The sequence below is a fragment of the Pyrgilauda ruficollis genome, unplaced genomic scaffold (genome assembly GCF_017590135.1).
Source record: "Pyrgilauda ruficollis isolate IOZ18807 unplaced genomic scaffold, ASM1759013v1 scaffold41, whole genome shotgun sequence".
In the NCBI taxonomy this organism is placed as follows: Eukaryota; Metazoa; Chordata; class Aves; order Passeriformes; family Passeridae; genus Pyrgilauda; species Pyrgilauda ruficollis.
This window is the reverse complement of record NW_024525601.1, coordinates 5,717,843-5,735,038: the sequence shown is the minus strand read 5'-3', so window position 1 is coordinate 5,735,038 and position 17,196 is coordinate 5,717,843. Positions and strand designations below refer to the sequence as shown.

General features: G+C 41.0%; 1 protein-coding gene across 4 annotated transcripts in view; it reads right to left on the bottom strand.

The window, feature by feature from the left end:
* Positions 1-17,196, bottom strand: part of DLGAP1 (DLG associated protein 1) — a 134,999-nt gene that overhangs the window by 44,130 nt on the left and 73,673 nt on the right. For 2 of the 4 annotated variants that reach the window (XM_041477679.1, XM_041477681.1), the window contains exon 6: positions 11,356-11,368. The exons of the other annotated variants lie outside the window; for them this stretch is intronic. In XM_041477679.1, coding sequence (XP_041333613.1) covers positions 11,356-11,368 — 13 coding nt within the window. The remainder of the gene's footprint in view (positions 1-11,355; positions 11,369-17,196) is intronic. 4 annotated transcript variants of the gene reach the window in all.

Genomic DNA, 17,196 nt, shown 5'->3' with positions numbered 1-17,196 from the left:
CACCATAAAGAAACTGTCAATATTCAATTTAAATAAAATTCTGTCTCATTCCTTAAAATCCAAACTATTAAAAGCAATCAGCTTCTCATAAGTCCTATCCCACCTTCTAACATTGTTTAAAACCTTTTCCTAGAATCATGGAATGGTTAAGGTTAGAAAAGACTTCTGAGATCATCACTTCCAACCATTAACCCAGCATTGCCAAGTCCATCACTAAATCATATACCCAAATGCCACATCCACATGTCTTCTGAACACTTCCAGGGATGGTGATTCCACCACTTCCTGGGGCAGCTTATTCCAATGCCTGACTACTCTTTAAGCTGAGAAATTTTTCCTAATGTCTAGTATAAACCTCCCCTGGCACAACTTGTGGCCACTTCCTCTTGTCCTTCCCCTTATTACCTGGGAGATGAACCTCATTATAACCTCCTTTCAGGCACTTGAAGAGGTAATAAGGTTTTTCCTGAGCCTCCTTTTCCTCAGGCTAAGCAACCCCAGGTTCCTCAGCTGCTCTTCACAAGAATTGTGCTCTAAAAGTAGGTTTTGTTCACGCAAGCATTCAACATAACCTTATAGTGAAGTGCAGTGTTAAGTAAACAGAATGTCAAAGAGTAGAATAGAATAGAATAGAATAGAATAGAATAGAATAGAATAGAATATTTTGGTTGGAAAGGTCCTGAAACAATCACCTAGTCCAACTGACTTTCTGCTTCAGGGCTGAGAAGAAGTTAAAGCAAATTATTAAGGGCATTGCCCAAATGCCTGTTAAATGCTGACAGGGATGGGGCATCAACCACCTTCCTAGGATGCCTGGTAAAATACCAAACCTCAGTCAAAGGAGATTGAAAAGCATGGGCAGATGCCTCACTAGCAAGCCTAGAGTCAAGAAGTCAACAATGATTATAACCTACCTATTCTTTTTTCCAGCAAAACTTGCTTCAGTAAAAGTCTCCTAGATTGAGTTCTATCAGATAGGAGGTTACATAAAGACAAAATCTAGTTTTCATGAGTAGTCTGGTTCCCTGGTCAGCATGTTTCTTGTGCCCTCCAATTTGATCATCAGAGATTGTCTGTGAGGTTTATGCATCTGACTATTCTCAGGGACTAAAGCAAATCAGAAAGAATCAGTTGCTTTCTCAGTGGGAACACATATTTTTACAAAATCTAATCAGAATATTTCTTCATAGTTGGGTTATTAAGAAGGTGGAACAGAAGGACATTTTTAAAGCAGTAATAATTTTTCCTTCCTTTTGTTACATTCACTTTTAAAGTGTGTAATCAGTGTTTCTTCCCCCTCATCCTACTTTTATTATCATCCTAGGAAAAAAATGCCAGCGTAACAATGTAAAATAAATGGAACCACTTATTAACAATATACAAAAGCTACAGAACAGGGCTGAATTACTGAAGCTATTGTGAGGAAATTTCAGCCAGGTGTTTTTCCTCTCCTCTCGTGCAGACCTCATTAACAATGTCCAGTGCTTACACCAGGAATTCAGGCTTTCATCCTGGATGTGTAATGGGTTAGGAGTCTAGCAGGAGCCCCTGGCAACATGGGAACAGCATCCTGTCTCACTTCTGCTTTTCTGACACTGGAATTTTTTTGGGGGAGCACCATCTACACTCACTCTTGAGCCAGTGACAGAAGCAGAGGCAGAAAATGTACACAAGCCACCTTTAAGAGAGGAGAGCGTGAGTAAATCAGTCGAGCGCTCAAGTATACAGCAAGGAGGTTTGCGTCAATGGTTCATTCTGCTGATGCAAGGGTTGTCCTGTAAATTGCACCCAAAAGCAAGCAGAGCTGGCTTGGAATGTTTACTTCTGAAAATGAATAATGAAATGGATTATTCAAATGCACCAAATCCTGAGTTCCTTGTGGGCATGTGTAATTTGTAATTGCAGAAACTGCAGGAGCCTTCTTTTTTCCTGCTCTCAAGTAATTAAGAGTGAAAATGTTCAGCCATTCGCATGCAATGAATTCGCTTTTCCCTCACTTACACTGCTATGTCCTGTTATACATTACACATCCAAGGATTACATATTTTATACACTTTTGATCTTGTGGTGGAAATAAATTTTACAAGCCAGCCAAACTCCTCTTAACCACGTATACATCTGCTGTCTCCCTGAAGCTTGCTGACAGTTAATTCCCTTCACATCTCCTGTAGCTGCACAAGAGGTACTGTTCCCAGTGCCCTTGCAAGGTTACAGCCAGCTCCCACCCCACATGACTAAATCAAAGCATTCCAAAAAACCAAAGGGACAGTCAAGTCTCTGGAATTTCAAAGCAAACATTTTCTGTATGTCTGGTGCTTCAACTCCTGCCAAGTCATTTCTCCTAGTAATCATGTGTTGTATTTAGCACACCAGCCCAGCTTCTGACTCCCTTTTCACTGACAGAGCAGAGGCTTTGATTCTGGCCTGACATACACCTGGATAAATCCACCAAGGTCAACAGAACTAGACAGGTATAAGCTGAAAAGAAATAGATCCAGATATGTGACTGTGAACACGCATGTTGTGTAGTAAGAACGCACCATGATTCTTCCAGCACACTCATAGCCCCACTGACCAGCCATGAGCAGGTGCTTTTGTGGGAATGGGAGGGTCACTGTGGCAGGACATGAAGCAGCTTGTGATGCATAACACACTGTTGTCCCTCTGAGGACCACTCAATGTTCCCTGGACGTAAAGTGATCTCATATAGGACTGCGACACTGCAAGGCAGAGCTGCCAGCTTTGTGCCCCTTCACAAACTCAGGGCCATGTGGCTGCCATCAGAAGGTCAGATCTGATACTGCAAGGGTTAAACTAACAGGTCCAGACACAACATTGGGCTTCACTGACCACAATGCCTAAGGACTGGTATAATTTCCCAGCTTAACTCCTACAAGAAAGAGCAGCTCTCCCTCTCTCTCTCACACACAACACATGCTGGTCCCTCACATTCTTTTCCTTCTGTCTTTACTCATTCATGCCCACTCTAAGTTTCTTTAAACTACAATTGGTTAAGGTTCCCAGGTGTGGGGGAACCCCTTGTCAGGGTGAAAATCTCTCCTATGTGATGAAACAGAGAGTAGCTAAATTGCTGAAGAACTGAGTAGGGATATGGTTCTTTCTTTATAGTAGAATCCCCTTTTACCAGCAACTCTATTTAAGGACAATACACAATACATAAGCTTAACACAATACATATGCTTACACACTCGTGCTTCTGTATTTTGTTTCCTGCCAAATAAAATGCTGTATTTCTGAATATTGTCATCCCTCTCTGTGTCTCATTGGAACTTTGGACCATAGCCTGTGCACTTGCTGTCCTCGACCTTGGAGATCACAAATGTGGAGGCACCATTTGAACTAATTTCCCCCAAATTTCATTTTTTTTACTCTCTCTTCATGTACACGTGGTTCTTATTCACATGAAAAAGTCCTGTGCCTAACAATACACAGACAACCCTGCAGTAAATATCAACAGGACTGCTTCGTTCCTCAAGGTTTCCAGTGTCCTCTCTCTGCCTTGAGCAATGTCCCACAATTTAATTTGCTTTAAAGAATAGCCCTCAAAATACTTTTCAGGAACTTGGTTAATCTGGTATTACTCATGCTTCTAATATTACAAGGAAGACCTTGAATGACATTTAGCTAACAGGCAGTGTGTAGCTATGGACATAATTATTTCTGAGGTAAAGACCTTGAGCTGAACGTGCATATGGTTTGCATTTGTTTTTTAAGAGAAGCCCCTAATGAAGCACATTCCCCATCCCACAAGGCATATTAGTCTGCAAAAATGGTGGAGATGAAGTCTTACCATTAATAATTAAATTTTTGTTGCTACCACAGTGGCGATCATTAGGCAATTACCTTTTGTCTTCGGAACTATTTGTTCAGATAGGTTTGTAAATAGATCCTTGTTTTCATGAGTCTGATACATTAAAAAAAAAAAAAAAAAAAAAAAAAAAAAAAGATATCTTCTGTTCCAGAGGATGTCAAGGACTTCTTCAAATGTAATGGCTTCTGCACCGAACAACACTTTGGATTTTGTTCACAGTCTTCAATATATTTATCAATAAGCAGAAAGACCTGTTACTTCTGCTACTTTCAAAATTAGTAAGAACATTTCTGAGGAAGTATATAAACTCTGAATTGATACAAGGCCACCACTGCCAAATACATGAAGATACTGGGATCGCTTCTGTGCTTAATCAATTGTAGTCGGTGAGTCTTGCTCAGGGTGTGTGTCCTAAGAACCACCTGCACAGCTCAGGGTTGTACCTCAAGTGACCCAGACAAGGGAGGCAGAGCTCAGGCACTGGTCTTTTTGGGATATTCTTCATACTGCCACCAAAGGGGAAACTATGGATGGATTTAGTGACTGCTGCTGGTCAGGTGTCCTCAACAAAGGCAGCTGTTGACCTGCTGATGCTGCATCTTCCTTCAAAGGAAACATCCCTAGAAAGTTCTGTTTCCTAGGATCCCAGGCAAGCCAGGGCTCACCAGATTACGTGCAAATGCTTGGAGCACATACAGTTTAGACCCTGACCTTGTCACATACAGTTTAGACCCTGACCTTGTCTCAGCGCCCTCCCACCATATCCATACCAAAATCCATGTATGAGAACTGGAAGCTTTGAAGGTGTTATATATTTTTTTTTGCTACAATTTTTCTGACATCAGTAATGTGTTTGAGGTGCTCCTGCTTTTTGCTTTCTTTTCACTTGCTTCTAAAACCACTTTTTTTTTTTTTTTTTTTCTGAGAAGGATGATGTTTCTGTATTTTGGATCATAGAAGGCTGTGAGTGTGTCAGTGAAACTGCATTAAGAAGAAGCTTGGGTTAAAAGTGTTTGTAACCAATAATGAACATAGTCACCTCTTTTACTATTCACAAAGCTTGGAAAAAGATTTTTGGTTTTTTTTTTTTTGTTATGTGCAGCATCATTCTCTAACACCTCTTATGGAACTAGGTCAGATTTTAGCACCTGTTAAGCAACTCACTTCAGCTTTATCTTAGTATATTCAGTGTTGATGGTTTGTGGCTGAGCAATTTTAATCACGCCTGACTCTTACTGTTTATTTGTTAATGGAAACTTTTTTAAAGCACCTGCAAAAACAACATGAGTATCTGAGAAATGAAAAGTTCTCTTTGAACTTCCCATGAAAAATACCTGTGAAGAATGAAGGATTTTATTCAAAGAGACTTTACATTACTTTTCAGACAAAAATTATATGGGGAGAGTTGGGGTTACAAGTCATATTGCCAGGTGAGAATTAAAAAAATGGTATGCTGTAGCACTTTTTCCTAAACCAAACATTATACAAGGTGGAATTCAACGGCAAAGTTAAATATAAAATAAATCCAACAGGATTACAGAAGGGCACGGTAACCCTGTCCCTGCAGTGACCCATGTAATAGCTCTGTGCTGGTGCTTGTGATGACATGTCAGCAATCCCACGTTAAATGTACTTTGAAGGCACATTAGCTTCTCCTCTTTGTGTGTCTGGAGGTTTCCTTCTCTCCTTTATGAACAGATTTCAGTGTCTCCTACCCTCTTCCCCTTACCCCACATCACCTGAGAACAGCATGATGTTGTTCTCTCCTGACGTGCCTCCTCAGCTGACTGCTGCGATGAGGAAAGTATTTTGAGATACCAGCTCTTTTTTTTTTTCCTCTTCTGCTTTTAGCAGCAATTCCTTCACAGCAGCTTGTTAGAAATAGCTGCTGTGGGGAAGGGATTTCTCAGCCATGTTTGCTTTAATGCTGGCAAACAGCTAATGCCGACTTCCTGAGGCAGGGAGGCAGAAGGGACAGACACAGTCCTAGAGTAGGGATGAGTCAGGGCACAAGGAGCATGTCTGTGTGCCAGGTAAATGCTCTCTGGAGTGAGGGGAACAAATTTTCTTGGTGAGCTAGGGTATGGATAGGTATTGGTGGGTGGGGGGAGGGAGGGGGATTTTTAACATCATATTTGACACTCGTGAATTGTGAATTACGTGTTACCAAGCACTTAATACAGGCCCTTGTCACTTTGTTTCAGGTAGCTTTTCCAGAAAATTTGTTGTAAAATTCTAGGTTCGGGAGAGCTTAGAACACCACAGTTGCTTCACAGATGTTGCGGTTAGGCAGACAGAGCCCATCTGAATGAGAAACCACAGGTTTCTTATTTTGAGTCCAAAATTAAAGCCTCCAAGTTTCAAGGCTGGCAAGGGTGAGGACAATTTTTCCATGAGAAACATAGCAGATGAAGCCTGTTTTGCCCTGGACTACTTTCTCACTTCAACCCCTTCTCTCTCTATAATCTCCACCTACCCTGTTGTTTCACCCCTTTTCAGTTTCTCCAGGTTTCTCACAGCCCACAGGAAGTGTGGCTCATTACATAATTAGGATGAAGGAGCTTTATTAAAATCTATCAGTTCATGCTATGTGCAAATAATAATAATAAAAAAGGTACGTTTCTCTTGCATGTATAGCTACTTTCTCTGTGCGTACACTTTCCATTTACAAAAAACTTTTTCAACACCTGCTTTTGTTTTTCTTGCTGAAAATTAACACAAAATTATTCCTTGTGCCTCCTACACTATTCCCTTTCACAATGTGCTAATATCTATGATATTAAAGGTCATGGCCGTGGAGAAAACAATAATAGAAATTATCCATTATTCCTCATAGTCCCCTTTGTATTGCCAATCTTAACATTTTGTTAGAAAGCTCTCAAAGCTCTGGTCATTGAAATAAATTAATATTGCTGTAATAAATCAGTTGCAACTGAATTGTTTGAAACCCAAAGTATAAATGGAGAGAAACTCCTTTTTAATACTACCTTATTGTTACTGCAGATTGGAGTTGATGCTGCATACAAATGACAGTGAATAGTTTGGGATATTTTAGACCAGAGAAAACCTCATAACTGATGAACACAAGTTAAAATGTATCCTTCCAGAAGTCATATATGTGATCACAGATTTTCTGGGAGCCTCTAATGTGCAGGGAGAAATTCCTCCTTTTTGCTTTTTATTTCCCCCTTTCTCTTAATATTTCAAAATCTGAGCCTTCCAAACCACACCTCTGCTCTAAGCTAGGGAAATCAACCAGAGCAATTAATGGGGGAAAAAATAAAGCTTACATTCCATTTTAATAATTCAAAAGAGAAAAGATCTTACACTGCGCTACTATTTTGAATTTTATGTCAGGTATCACAGAAACAAAATACATAAAAGCAAGGTTAAATGAGAAATGCACATCCTGAAATAGTCCTGAACAATTCACTTAATATTTTAGAAAAGGGAAGCTTTGAAGCCCTCACACTATAAAGCAGGGGCCTGTACCACCCTGGTACTACAGTCTCTCTTTTTTTAGGTCTGGAAAGCATAAAGAGGGAGTAATATTACTTTTGGGAGACTGTCTAGCATAGTTTGTGTGGGAGTTTTCTGAAAGCTTTCCCTGATAAATGATTTACCGGGACAGTAAAAAGATCAAGAAAGCGCTGAGCTGTCCTTTCAAGACAAATTACTTTCTTCACCCACTCCTTGAAATCCTTTAAAAACTTACTGTAATGATTAATTTTCCAGAATTCTGAAAACTGTTGAAGTCCAGGGCCTGTGACTATCTCATATCCCTCCAGGGATAGACACATCATGATCTTGAATTGAATCCTGCCTGGTGCATCCACGTATTTACTCTGGGTATCCATATGTTTTACTTGTTACCTGAATTTCCCTACAGAGTCATTGGGGTTTTGGTATTTTATAATGCTGCATGTTTCACTACTAAACAAAACACAAGAGAGTGTTTTGCCCTCCTTCTTTATATTTGTTTCATCAAAATTATTTGTTTCAGTCGTAGTAAAGAGGAAACCAGACTCAGAGGGAGGAAAGAAGAGGCAAGCGGGAAGACGCCAATAAAGGCAAAGAAGACAGAAAATGGAGGCAGAAAGAAAAGTTTGCATACTCAAGGGGTTCCACTGCTTTTCTGTGATACTGGTGCCTCACTGGACCCATGAGGAGTTTTGAAATACACATAATAAAGAAACGGTGGTAGGAGAAGAACAATTAAGGACAAAAATGAGAAAAAATTACAGGAATAATTCTGCCTCATTAGAGGTATGATAATAAACAATGATATGTATTTCTGGTGATAATGATCCTGAAGTTCACTCTCTCCACTTATTCCAACTCTCCCCACAATGCCACTACTGTCTAACATGGCATATTTATGCAAAAAATGAGTTAGAAAATAAGATTCCATTTAAAAAGCATTAAGTATAATAAGGAAAGCTATGGAAAATAACCTTTTATGCTTCTGCACCTGTCACTTCCAATGGTTTCCCCCACCCACCCATAAAAATTTGACAAGCATTATGAAGTCTCACATTCTCTTGATTTTACTGAAGGAGAAACTGAGGCAAAGAAAACCTTGTCTACAAAGCTTCTGGGCTAGGCACTGGGCCAGCCTGCAGTCACATGCATTAACTGTTTCTGATGCTCCTATATAGAATATTATTAATTACGGGCAATTTGTAGCAGGCAAACCCATATGAGGGTGTTATTAGCAGAGTGTGAACACAGGGAGAAGAGCTCCCCAGAGGAGCTCCCAAACACTCACAGTTTTAATAGCCATTAGAAGCTCACATTGGGAACAAAGATCTTTTAAGACATTGCTCCCATACCAATCTTGATGACGGCAGATAATTAAACAGCAAACCCAAGCTCGGGGACTGCTTACTGAGCAAGGAAAACCTCATATCCACAGTGCAGGCTGGAGTGCCTCACAGTGCTTATAAAAACAACTACAAAAATATTTTCAAAACCTTTAGCAGGCTCGTGCAGGACAGTTTATTCACCTAGCACTACTGGGCTGATCAACTCTCAAAACCGGGGAGGAGAAAAGGTGCTGGTGATGCAGACACTGCCAGCGGGGCACTCAAGGGTCAGGCTTTCATCCCCTATTTAGCAGTAATTTGGTATGTAAGGGCTGCATGAGCCTTTGAAGCTCAGTGCTGCTGTTTTTAAAGGCTCCCATCAGCCAGCCCAAAGTAAAACTGAAGCAGAAACAGCAGTGTAATAGCAGACACAGTATTCTTCTTGCAGAGTCTGCAGTTCTCTGACATGTCTGCTTGACTCTCCTTTCATGGCAGACTAACTTCCCGTCAGGAACCAGTTAACAGGGACAGCCAGGAACACCACTGACAAGCAGCGGCTTTGGAGGAAGGCAGTCGTGTATTTAAAAAGGAAAAACCACCACGAAGAAGCCCACAAAAAAACCACATTATTTATTTTTCTGGGAGGTGAGTGGGAAGGGTTTCAAAGCATGGCTGTTATGCTGTTTTGGCACAAAAAGTACTTTTCCAAATTCAAATCTTCCATTAGGCTGGCTTGGAAAATGGCATGTGGTTTAGAACCATGGCTTGCTCCTTTCAGCTTTGCCTCATCTCCAGGTTAAAGTCTCAGCTGGGAGCATAACTGGGGGAAGGGAGGAGCATGTAAGAACCAGAGTATTCCCAGTGTGTTTCCACTGGCTGGCCCTGAGATCTGTAGGTAGTAAACACAAGCACTTTCCATAAAAGGACCTTGCTTGGCAGATACTGAGGGGGAAAAAAAGGGACTATTGCTGAGGTGGGGAGCAAAAAGAAGTTATTTGCTGGCAGAGGAGAAAGGAGTGAAGGATGCTGAAAGGGTACTGGGCAGCTGCTTTTCCGGCTGCTATGGGAGCCAAGGGAAGAGCCTTTGATCTGCTGAGCAGGCCTGGGCTTGCTGCCAGGACCTACATCTTTTCTCCAGCACTGACAGCAGGCTTCCTTGCTAGCTTCTCTCTGACTGCCCAGTCAAAAAACAAGTGACGTAACTCATACAGGGACCTCACTGAAATGTTTCTATTATTACCAGCTCTGCAGAAAACATATGCTACAGATGCCTCAATCTGAAATTATCTTCTTGTCCAAGGCAGAACAAAAAGAAGAAAAAACCCATGAGGTCCCCTGGATTACATCTTGCAAAGCCTAATAAACCCCTTCTGGCATACTGGGAGACTTAAGCAAACCCATTGGTTTTACAGAGGAACTACCTCTGCTGCACAGCACCTTGGCCAAGCAAACCCTTCTCCAACTGTCTGTGTGCCATTACCTCTTGTGACTGGGAGATTTAAATAGGAATACAGATTCCAGACCTAACATAGCTTCTAGACCAATACCTCAAATAATGTTATCAAGATGGCATTTCCTAAAGAATGAGCTGTAATTTGCCAGCAATGTTTAGCTTAGAGTGATGTGGAGATCAGCCTGCTTGGTAAGTGCTGCTGCCCAAGAAAGGAGAACATGAAGGCAGCTGTGCTCCTCAGCCCTCAGACCAAAACAACCAGAGTAGAGGGAAGTTTCTCCAGGACCAGCATGTCTTCAGTCCTTGCTGGTGTAATATGCTATTGCCATCACTGCAGGTAAATTCTGCTTCGACATGACCCAGGCTTACATCTTAGCCCAGAACCAGCTAGAGAGTGAAAGTCTCATCACTTGAAGCACAGAAACACGCTACATTCTATGAAGCAGAATCATATGCTTTTGCATGATGCAACCAGAAATTCATTTTACTTTCTTTGCAGCACAACAGCTTTTGCACTGTCTCCCCTTCCTTTTGATGCTCACCATCACTACTGAGAGTACAGCCTTGCAAGACACTAGAAGTACTGACTCAGGAGCTTGGATGGTGCCATAAAGTTAATGCAACCAAACACTTCTGTTGTCTCAGTAATTCTTCCATCTTGCTATCAGGTACTTGCTGCTTTGTGTTAATGTTATTAGCATGGCAGCGGCAGCTTCTCTCAGACAGGGTCCCCTGCAAGATTACGTCTCCCCAGGCCTTCTTTTCTCAAGGGCAAAAAACCCCAGTTCTTTCCTCATATGGCAGACTTTCAAGTCCTTTGATTGTCCTTCTTTCCCTTCTCTGGATGCTTTCCAGCCTGTTTGCATGTTTATACTCCATGGAAGGTTCCAGAGGATGCTACCACCCTGCCTTTCCACCTGCCCTTCCTGCCACCTGAGCTTTAAGTGAGCTGAAGTTTGCTCTTCTAAAGTCTAAAGCCTTGGTTTAGTACCAAGTACTTCAGCATGCCCAGCCGAATCCCAAACTCCACAATACTGTGACCACTACAGCCAAGGCTATCACTGACCAAGGTATTTCAAAGCAGGTTTCCTTGGTTTGTGAGTCCAGCAGTGCCTCATTCCTGCTTGGCACATCTCTAATATTTGTATGAGGAAGTAGTCCTCCTAGGCCCTCCTGGAACTTGATGGACAGTGTGAGCTGCTGTACTGTTCTTCCAACAAATGTCTGGGCAGCTGACATCACCCACATGAAACAGGTCTGTGAACCTTCCACAGCTTGCTTAAGTGGCCCAAAAATGGCTTTGTTCGTCTTATTGTCTTGGTTTGGAGGTCAGGAGAAGTTGTCTACTGAAACATTCCCCTTGAAGATGACTTCTCTGATCTTAACTCAAGGGCATTCTGTAGGGCTTGCACAGCTGCTGTGGTTGACATCTATGCATCAGAACTTCCCCTTGGCAAAGAGTGAGACTCCTCCAATTTTGCCCTGCCTGTCTTTTTGAAACAGCCTGTAGCCATCCATCACAATCCTCCAGTCATGTGAGCTGTCCCACCATTTTTCAGTTATTCCTATGAATAACTCTGCTCTTGATGAAACCCTTAGTCCCTGGTGCCACTGGGGGCACCAGTTTCAATCTAAGTTGCTGTCTGCTGCTGTTTGTGTGGACAGAACCTGCAACGACTTTGTGCTTTTTTCTCCTCACAGCTGCTAAGTTTTACTGAATCTTTCAGACATCAAGAAGACATTTTAAACAGAAACATATTTATGAAGTTGGGGGTATTGAGAAAAGAACAAACAACAGAATATCAGCAATGAAGTTTGAAATCACTGGCTAAATTTTGCCTTCTAGCACACACAATCAATATTTACAGACTTTTTTTGAATATATGTATCTGAAACTCATTTTTTTCACTTGTGAGTCTCAATTATGTGCAATTAGTTACTAGTCTGATGTGATATCCTTTGCAATTCCTTAGTAGATTTTAATTTATTTTAATGGAAAAAAAAAATTTTGATTTATTTGCATCACTACTTCTTGAACCCACAGAGTAAAAACAAAACCTCTAAATAGTTTTGGACGTTTCATAAAAACTACAGATTTTCTTCCCTAGCCTTCTGCACTTCAATTTTAGCACTTTTGGCACATTTATATCAAACCCACACTTTAAAATAAAATGTCTGTCAAGTAGAAAAGAACAACACCCATCAGGAAAGAAATGTTTTCCCTCTTCCAACTGCACATTGCAAAAGTTGCAGTTTCCTAAAAAGGACAACTTTGAAAAAGTAGTTGACAGTTTAACTTTTAAGATAACTGAATGATGAGATTTTCTGCTATGTTAATACTTAAAGCTTTATTTTTAATTTTTCATCAGTAATAAACACAGAAGTGCAAAGATGTCAGTAGCTGGGTTTACAGGAACTCAACGCAACTAAAGATAATGCTGCAGAACAACTGCAAACACATTGCAGCAAGGCCCTCCTCGCTCTGCCCACAGCTGCATAGGGGGTAAGGCTGAACAAGTCAGATGAAGGATGTGTTAGAATTACCACATGGCAAGCTATTAAAAGGCTGCAATTTGGCCCAAAGAAGTGACGCAAAAAAATAATTTTGTCATGACAGATTTTGCCTGCCTTTGGCTTTCTGAAGGTGAAGGCACAAGATGACTTGTTTTTTCTTATGGCTGGGAAGAAGGTGTCCATGTTCTCCTACAGCCCCTGTCACTCACCTTGATGCTGCTGTGTCAGCAAGAACCATTTGGACCTTCCTTCTGGAACTCAGGGCCAAATAGCCCAAATTTGAAGATCAGGAGGAAGACCTAATGCCAGTAGTTCTTCATCTAGTAGCTCTTCTTTCTATCCTATTCCCAGGCCTGCGACTCTGGCAAAATGACTCATTCACTTACAGGGCATCACAAACTTAGAGAGCTTTCTAAATTGGTACCATCCAGATCCTGCTCTGCAAAGCAGGCTCCTGGGACATAGAGCTGCAACTTAGCCTGCTTGAAAACCAGCTCAGGCTATATGCTTTTGCAATCTGGTGATAATAAGAACCAGCAGTATACCTCCTAGGCCTCTTTTTCAGCCTGTTGATAGTTCTATGTGTTTTGTATGTAACTGGCATTAGACAAAGGGAAGAAAGCCTATAGGGTCAGAAATAGAAAACACTCACTAAACCAGATGCATTGCAGCTATCATAGTTTCCACTTACTTTTGCACATCTTTAGTAACAGCCAGTCTGAAATGGGACCAGCTGACAGGCTGCAATATATAACAATTATGTTCATGTTTATATGTGTCCCTAGCTTCCTTCCCCAAATGTACATGTTTGAAAAGTCTCGTGTTTTGCAGCCTCACCCAAACATCTGCAATCATTTATGGACTGAAACAGCTTGCCATCTCAGCCTAGGTTTTTCAATGCACACTACAACTGATGTCATTTTGGTATTTTGCATTTTCAAAAGAAACAAATATGTTTCCAGGCAAACCACATCACAGAACATGTCACAGTTATCAGTTCAAAGAGCCTCACTGACTCAGCAGCTTGTGCTGTGTTTCATCTAGTCTTCCTGAGGTCAGCCAGGGAAATGGTAGCCCAGGAATACACATCTGTGTGTATACAAACAGCTTCAGTCTTCAGTTGTTCTCTCCTTGACTGCCCACTGAAATAATCCTCAGCAAAGCACAAGAGCTGTCAAGTACAGGCTTGGCCAAGGCTTTCATATGAATCACAGTACATTCAGGGTGTGTTTTCTGTGCCATTTTAGGGATGAAGGAAAACAGACTGATGGAAATGGACATTGTTACTGCCATCACAGTGCCATCACATTATTATAAAGAGGTCCCTTAAACTTATATACAAAAATGTGTCCTGCTTGCATTTTGTCTTTTCTGTAGCCAACACCAGAACTAGGGTGAGAAATATACTCCCAAAGGATCCTGGGAAGTGGAAGGATTCAGAATGGACCACTTAAACCTTTGCTTCTCCAATTTAGCAAAAGAAGCTAGACAGAGTTTGGGCTCCCAAACGACCCATCATGGATGCAGGATCCAGTGAGAAACAGTGATTAGACTGGACAGAGCAGAGGCAAAACGGAACTAGCTCTGGGGCTGCTCTTGACGACGAACCTGAACATGGTTTGAGTTTGTAACCTCATGCAAGTCCCCAGCTGAGGCCTGTGAAACTTTCCTGACACAAATCCAGCTGCATAAATCAAACTAAGGTGTTGTAGTAAAGGGGACAAGTGGATGCTAAGAGCTCAGCATTGGCAGACACTGATTAAACACTTTGATGACAGGCTAACAGTGATAAAGTTCCATCAAGTTCTGAAGGCATCCAGTAAACTTTCTAAAGAAATATCCTTTGCTGAAATGAGAGGAATAAACTGTTCAGGGGATTCAAAGGAGTGATGAGTTTTTTAGTATGTAAATAATTTGGATTTACCTTGGTAAATGAGTTTTAACACAGCTGAGATAAGGCAAATATGCGGTAGCAGAAATGTAGACATTTTTAATATTTTTCAGATGAGGTGGAAGGGCTTCAGTTTCAGAAGACCACAAACATCAAATGAAGTGTCTTAATACCTTGATGTAACAACTTCAGATAGAAATGAAGAAAACATAAAAGATAACTGTAAGAGTCATTCAGAGTTTTACTCTTGGAAATCAATCTCTGTGTTGCCACTGGGACTACTATCCAGTGCTTCTCTTCCCTTTTTGAGGTCTGACATGACTAAAATAAATTTTTATCACAGATTATAAGTCTTCATGAAAGAGCTTCAAAGAGTGGGTGCTCTTTAAAGTAGGCATTCAAAAGCACAGGTATCTAAAAATTTGTTATTAAAGGAGAGCTATGAGAGGTTTACAAGCCATATTTTCCCAAGGGTGAGCTGATATTTTTTCCCTTGTTCTCACAATTGAAGATTTCTTTTTCACAGAACCAGATCCTGAAAGATCCTCGTGAGAAATTACTCTTCATTTTACAGGTGCCTCCTCTGCTGTCCCTGCAACATGCCTGGCAGAGCCTTTTGAGCTTTAAGGTAATATCACAGTGAATAGTTTTGAACGTAAGTCATGCTTGGCATTTCAGATTTTAACTGTTTATAGTGCTCTTGGGTTTACACAAATATGACAGTTCCAATGTTTGCTGTGGCACTTTTGTCTTAAGAGCTATTCACCATGATTTTATGTTTTGGGTGATGACAACATAATGTTTCAGGTCTATAAAACAGTTTGTTTTGAATATCTGTACTTAATACAGGACAGTTGCTACAGCCACAAGCTCCTCTGCAGCTTCTATCCATTCCCCAGCAAGCCAATGTTCTCCAGGCCAAACATCAGGACTCATCATAAAAGCTGCTGTAGAAAAAAGGTTATTTCCCTTCATTTCAGTGCTACTATGCTGCTGCAGAAGAAACACTTGCACTGCTCAGGAGCTGTGAGCAAGTCACAGAGAAATGACACAGGGACGTGTTTGAAAGTCTGTAATGGAAATGTCCCCAGTGAATGGGCTGTTCACAAAGGATCACTTCAGCTCCTTCCAGAGCATGTATTAAGGACAAGATCTGATGGCAGCTGTCTTCACTGGTAGCAGTTTTCCCTGCCCCGCCACCCCCCCCCTTCTCTCTCTTTCTTATTTTTTTTTATAAATTTAACTCCATAGTCAGAGCACAGGTCCAGAAAACAGCTGTATTAGCAGAGTTGGAAGGAGAAAGAAACTGAAACAGGACCAGGGATACTGTATGACAATATAATTTCTGAAGACAGCATGCTACCACTGAAGTCTAACTTAAGGTGTGCAGAGAACATCTGACTTTACACTGACTATGAAATTTTTGCCAGGGAGTTTTATTTTCCTAATCTAATGAAGTTGGTTTCATAAAAACTTTTATTTAATATTGTAAGAAGTATGAAATTTATACTGATATATATTGATTTTTACCTTCAAAATGAGAAGCAATGAATTACTTTACAACCAAGGAATCATAGCTGACTTTACAGAGATACTGATACTGTAACAGATTTGTAAAATCAAAACTACTTGAACATCTGGTCTGCATAGAGGTTTCTGAGGATTTTGTCTATCTACATCATCAAATACCTAAATACAATTCTCCTCCTCTACATTCACATTGGTGGTAGTTGAGGCAAGAGTGTGATCCCAGTTCTGTCAGAGTTCTTTTTTACCTATCAGAAGAAAAAGGTTTACTGCCTGGATAATTCATGTATGGTTCTGTTTCAATTAATCAACAATTAAACACCCACCTCTAATAACGCCCAGATCTTTTAAAAGATCTTGACAATGCAAGTCATCCACCCGGATGTATGAAGCGTCTTCTATGTTCGCCAGTGTAAGAATGCCAAGATCCTCTTTTTGTGCTGGTGAGCTCTGTAAAGCTGACACACCTAAGAAAAGAATAGGCTCATCTCCATTAGATCTTACACACCTGCAATAAAACTGTTAGGAAAAATAGTTTTGTTGCAGAATTCTTCACCTTGGCAGCATTGTGAAAGCCAGGGGTATACAATTTAACATTGGGCTCAGCCGGGATTTACTTTGATATTCATCAGTGAAAGGGTGATTTTTTTACAGAATACCCTTTTGAGAATAGAAAATAGAGCTTTGAAGTCTTCTGCTGAAAAGACAGGTGAGCTGATCTTTGCTTCATATTCCACAGGTGACACTCAGTGTAATGGTTGTGGAAAGTTAAGCACCGTTTCAACAACAGAAACTAAAAGCAGTCAGAGCAGAAGCATTCATTACATGCACGGAAAAAGCAGACAGTGACTCTCCACTTTAGTCCTTTGTCTTGGAAGTTCAGCAGTGAATTGGAGAAGCTTTCCACCTGCCTCAGCATTGTGTGAAGTGTAATGGAATTGGGTCAGTTTGTTCACTGAAATGTTCCTCTAAAAGATACTGGCATAGATACACCTTGGGGCTGACTGTGTTTTCTTTCTATCAGTTACTGCGAATTGAGCAGTTGCAAGAGCCTCTCTATCCAGAGCCCAGGGGATGCACTTTTCCTGCTTATGGCCAGCTGAAACTTCATGAGCAGAAGGCAGCCAGACTTTCAGCAGGCATAAAATGCAGGTATAGCTGCTGAAAGGGCAGC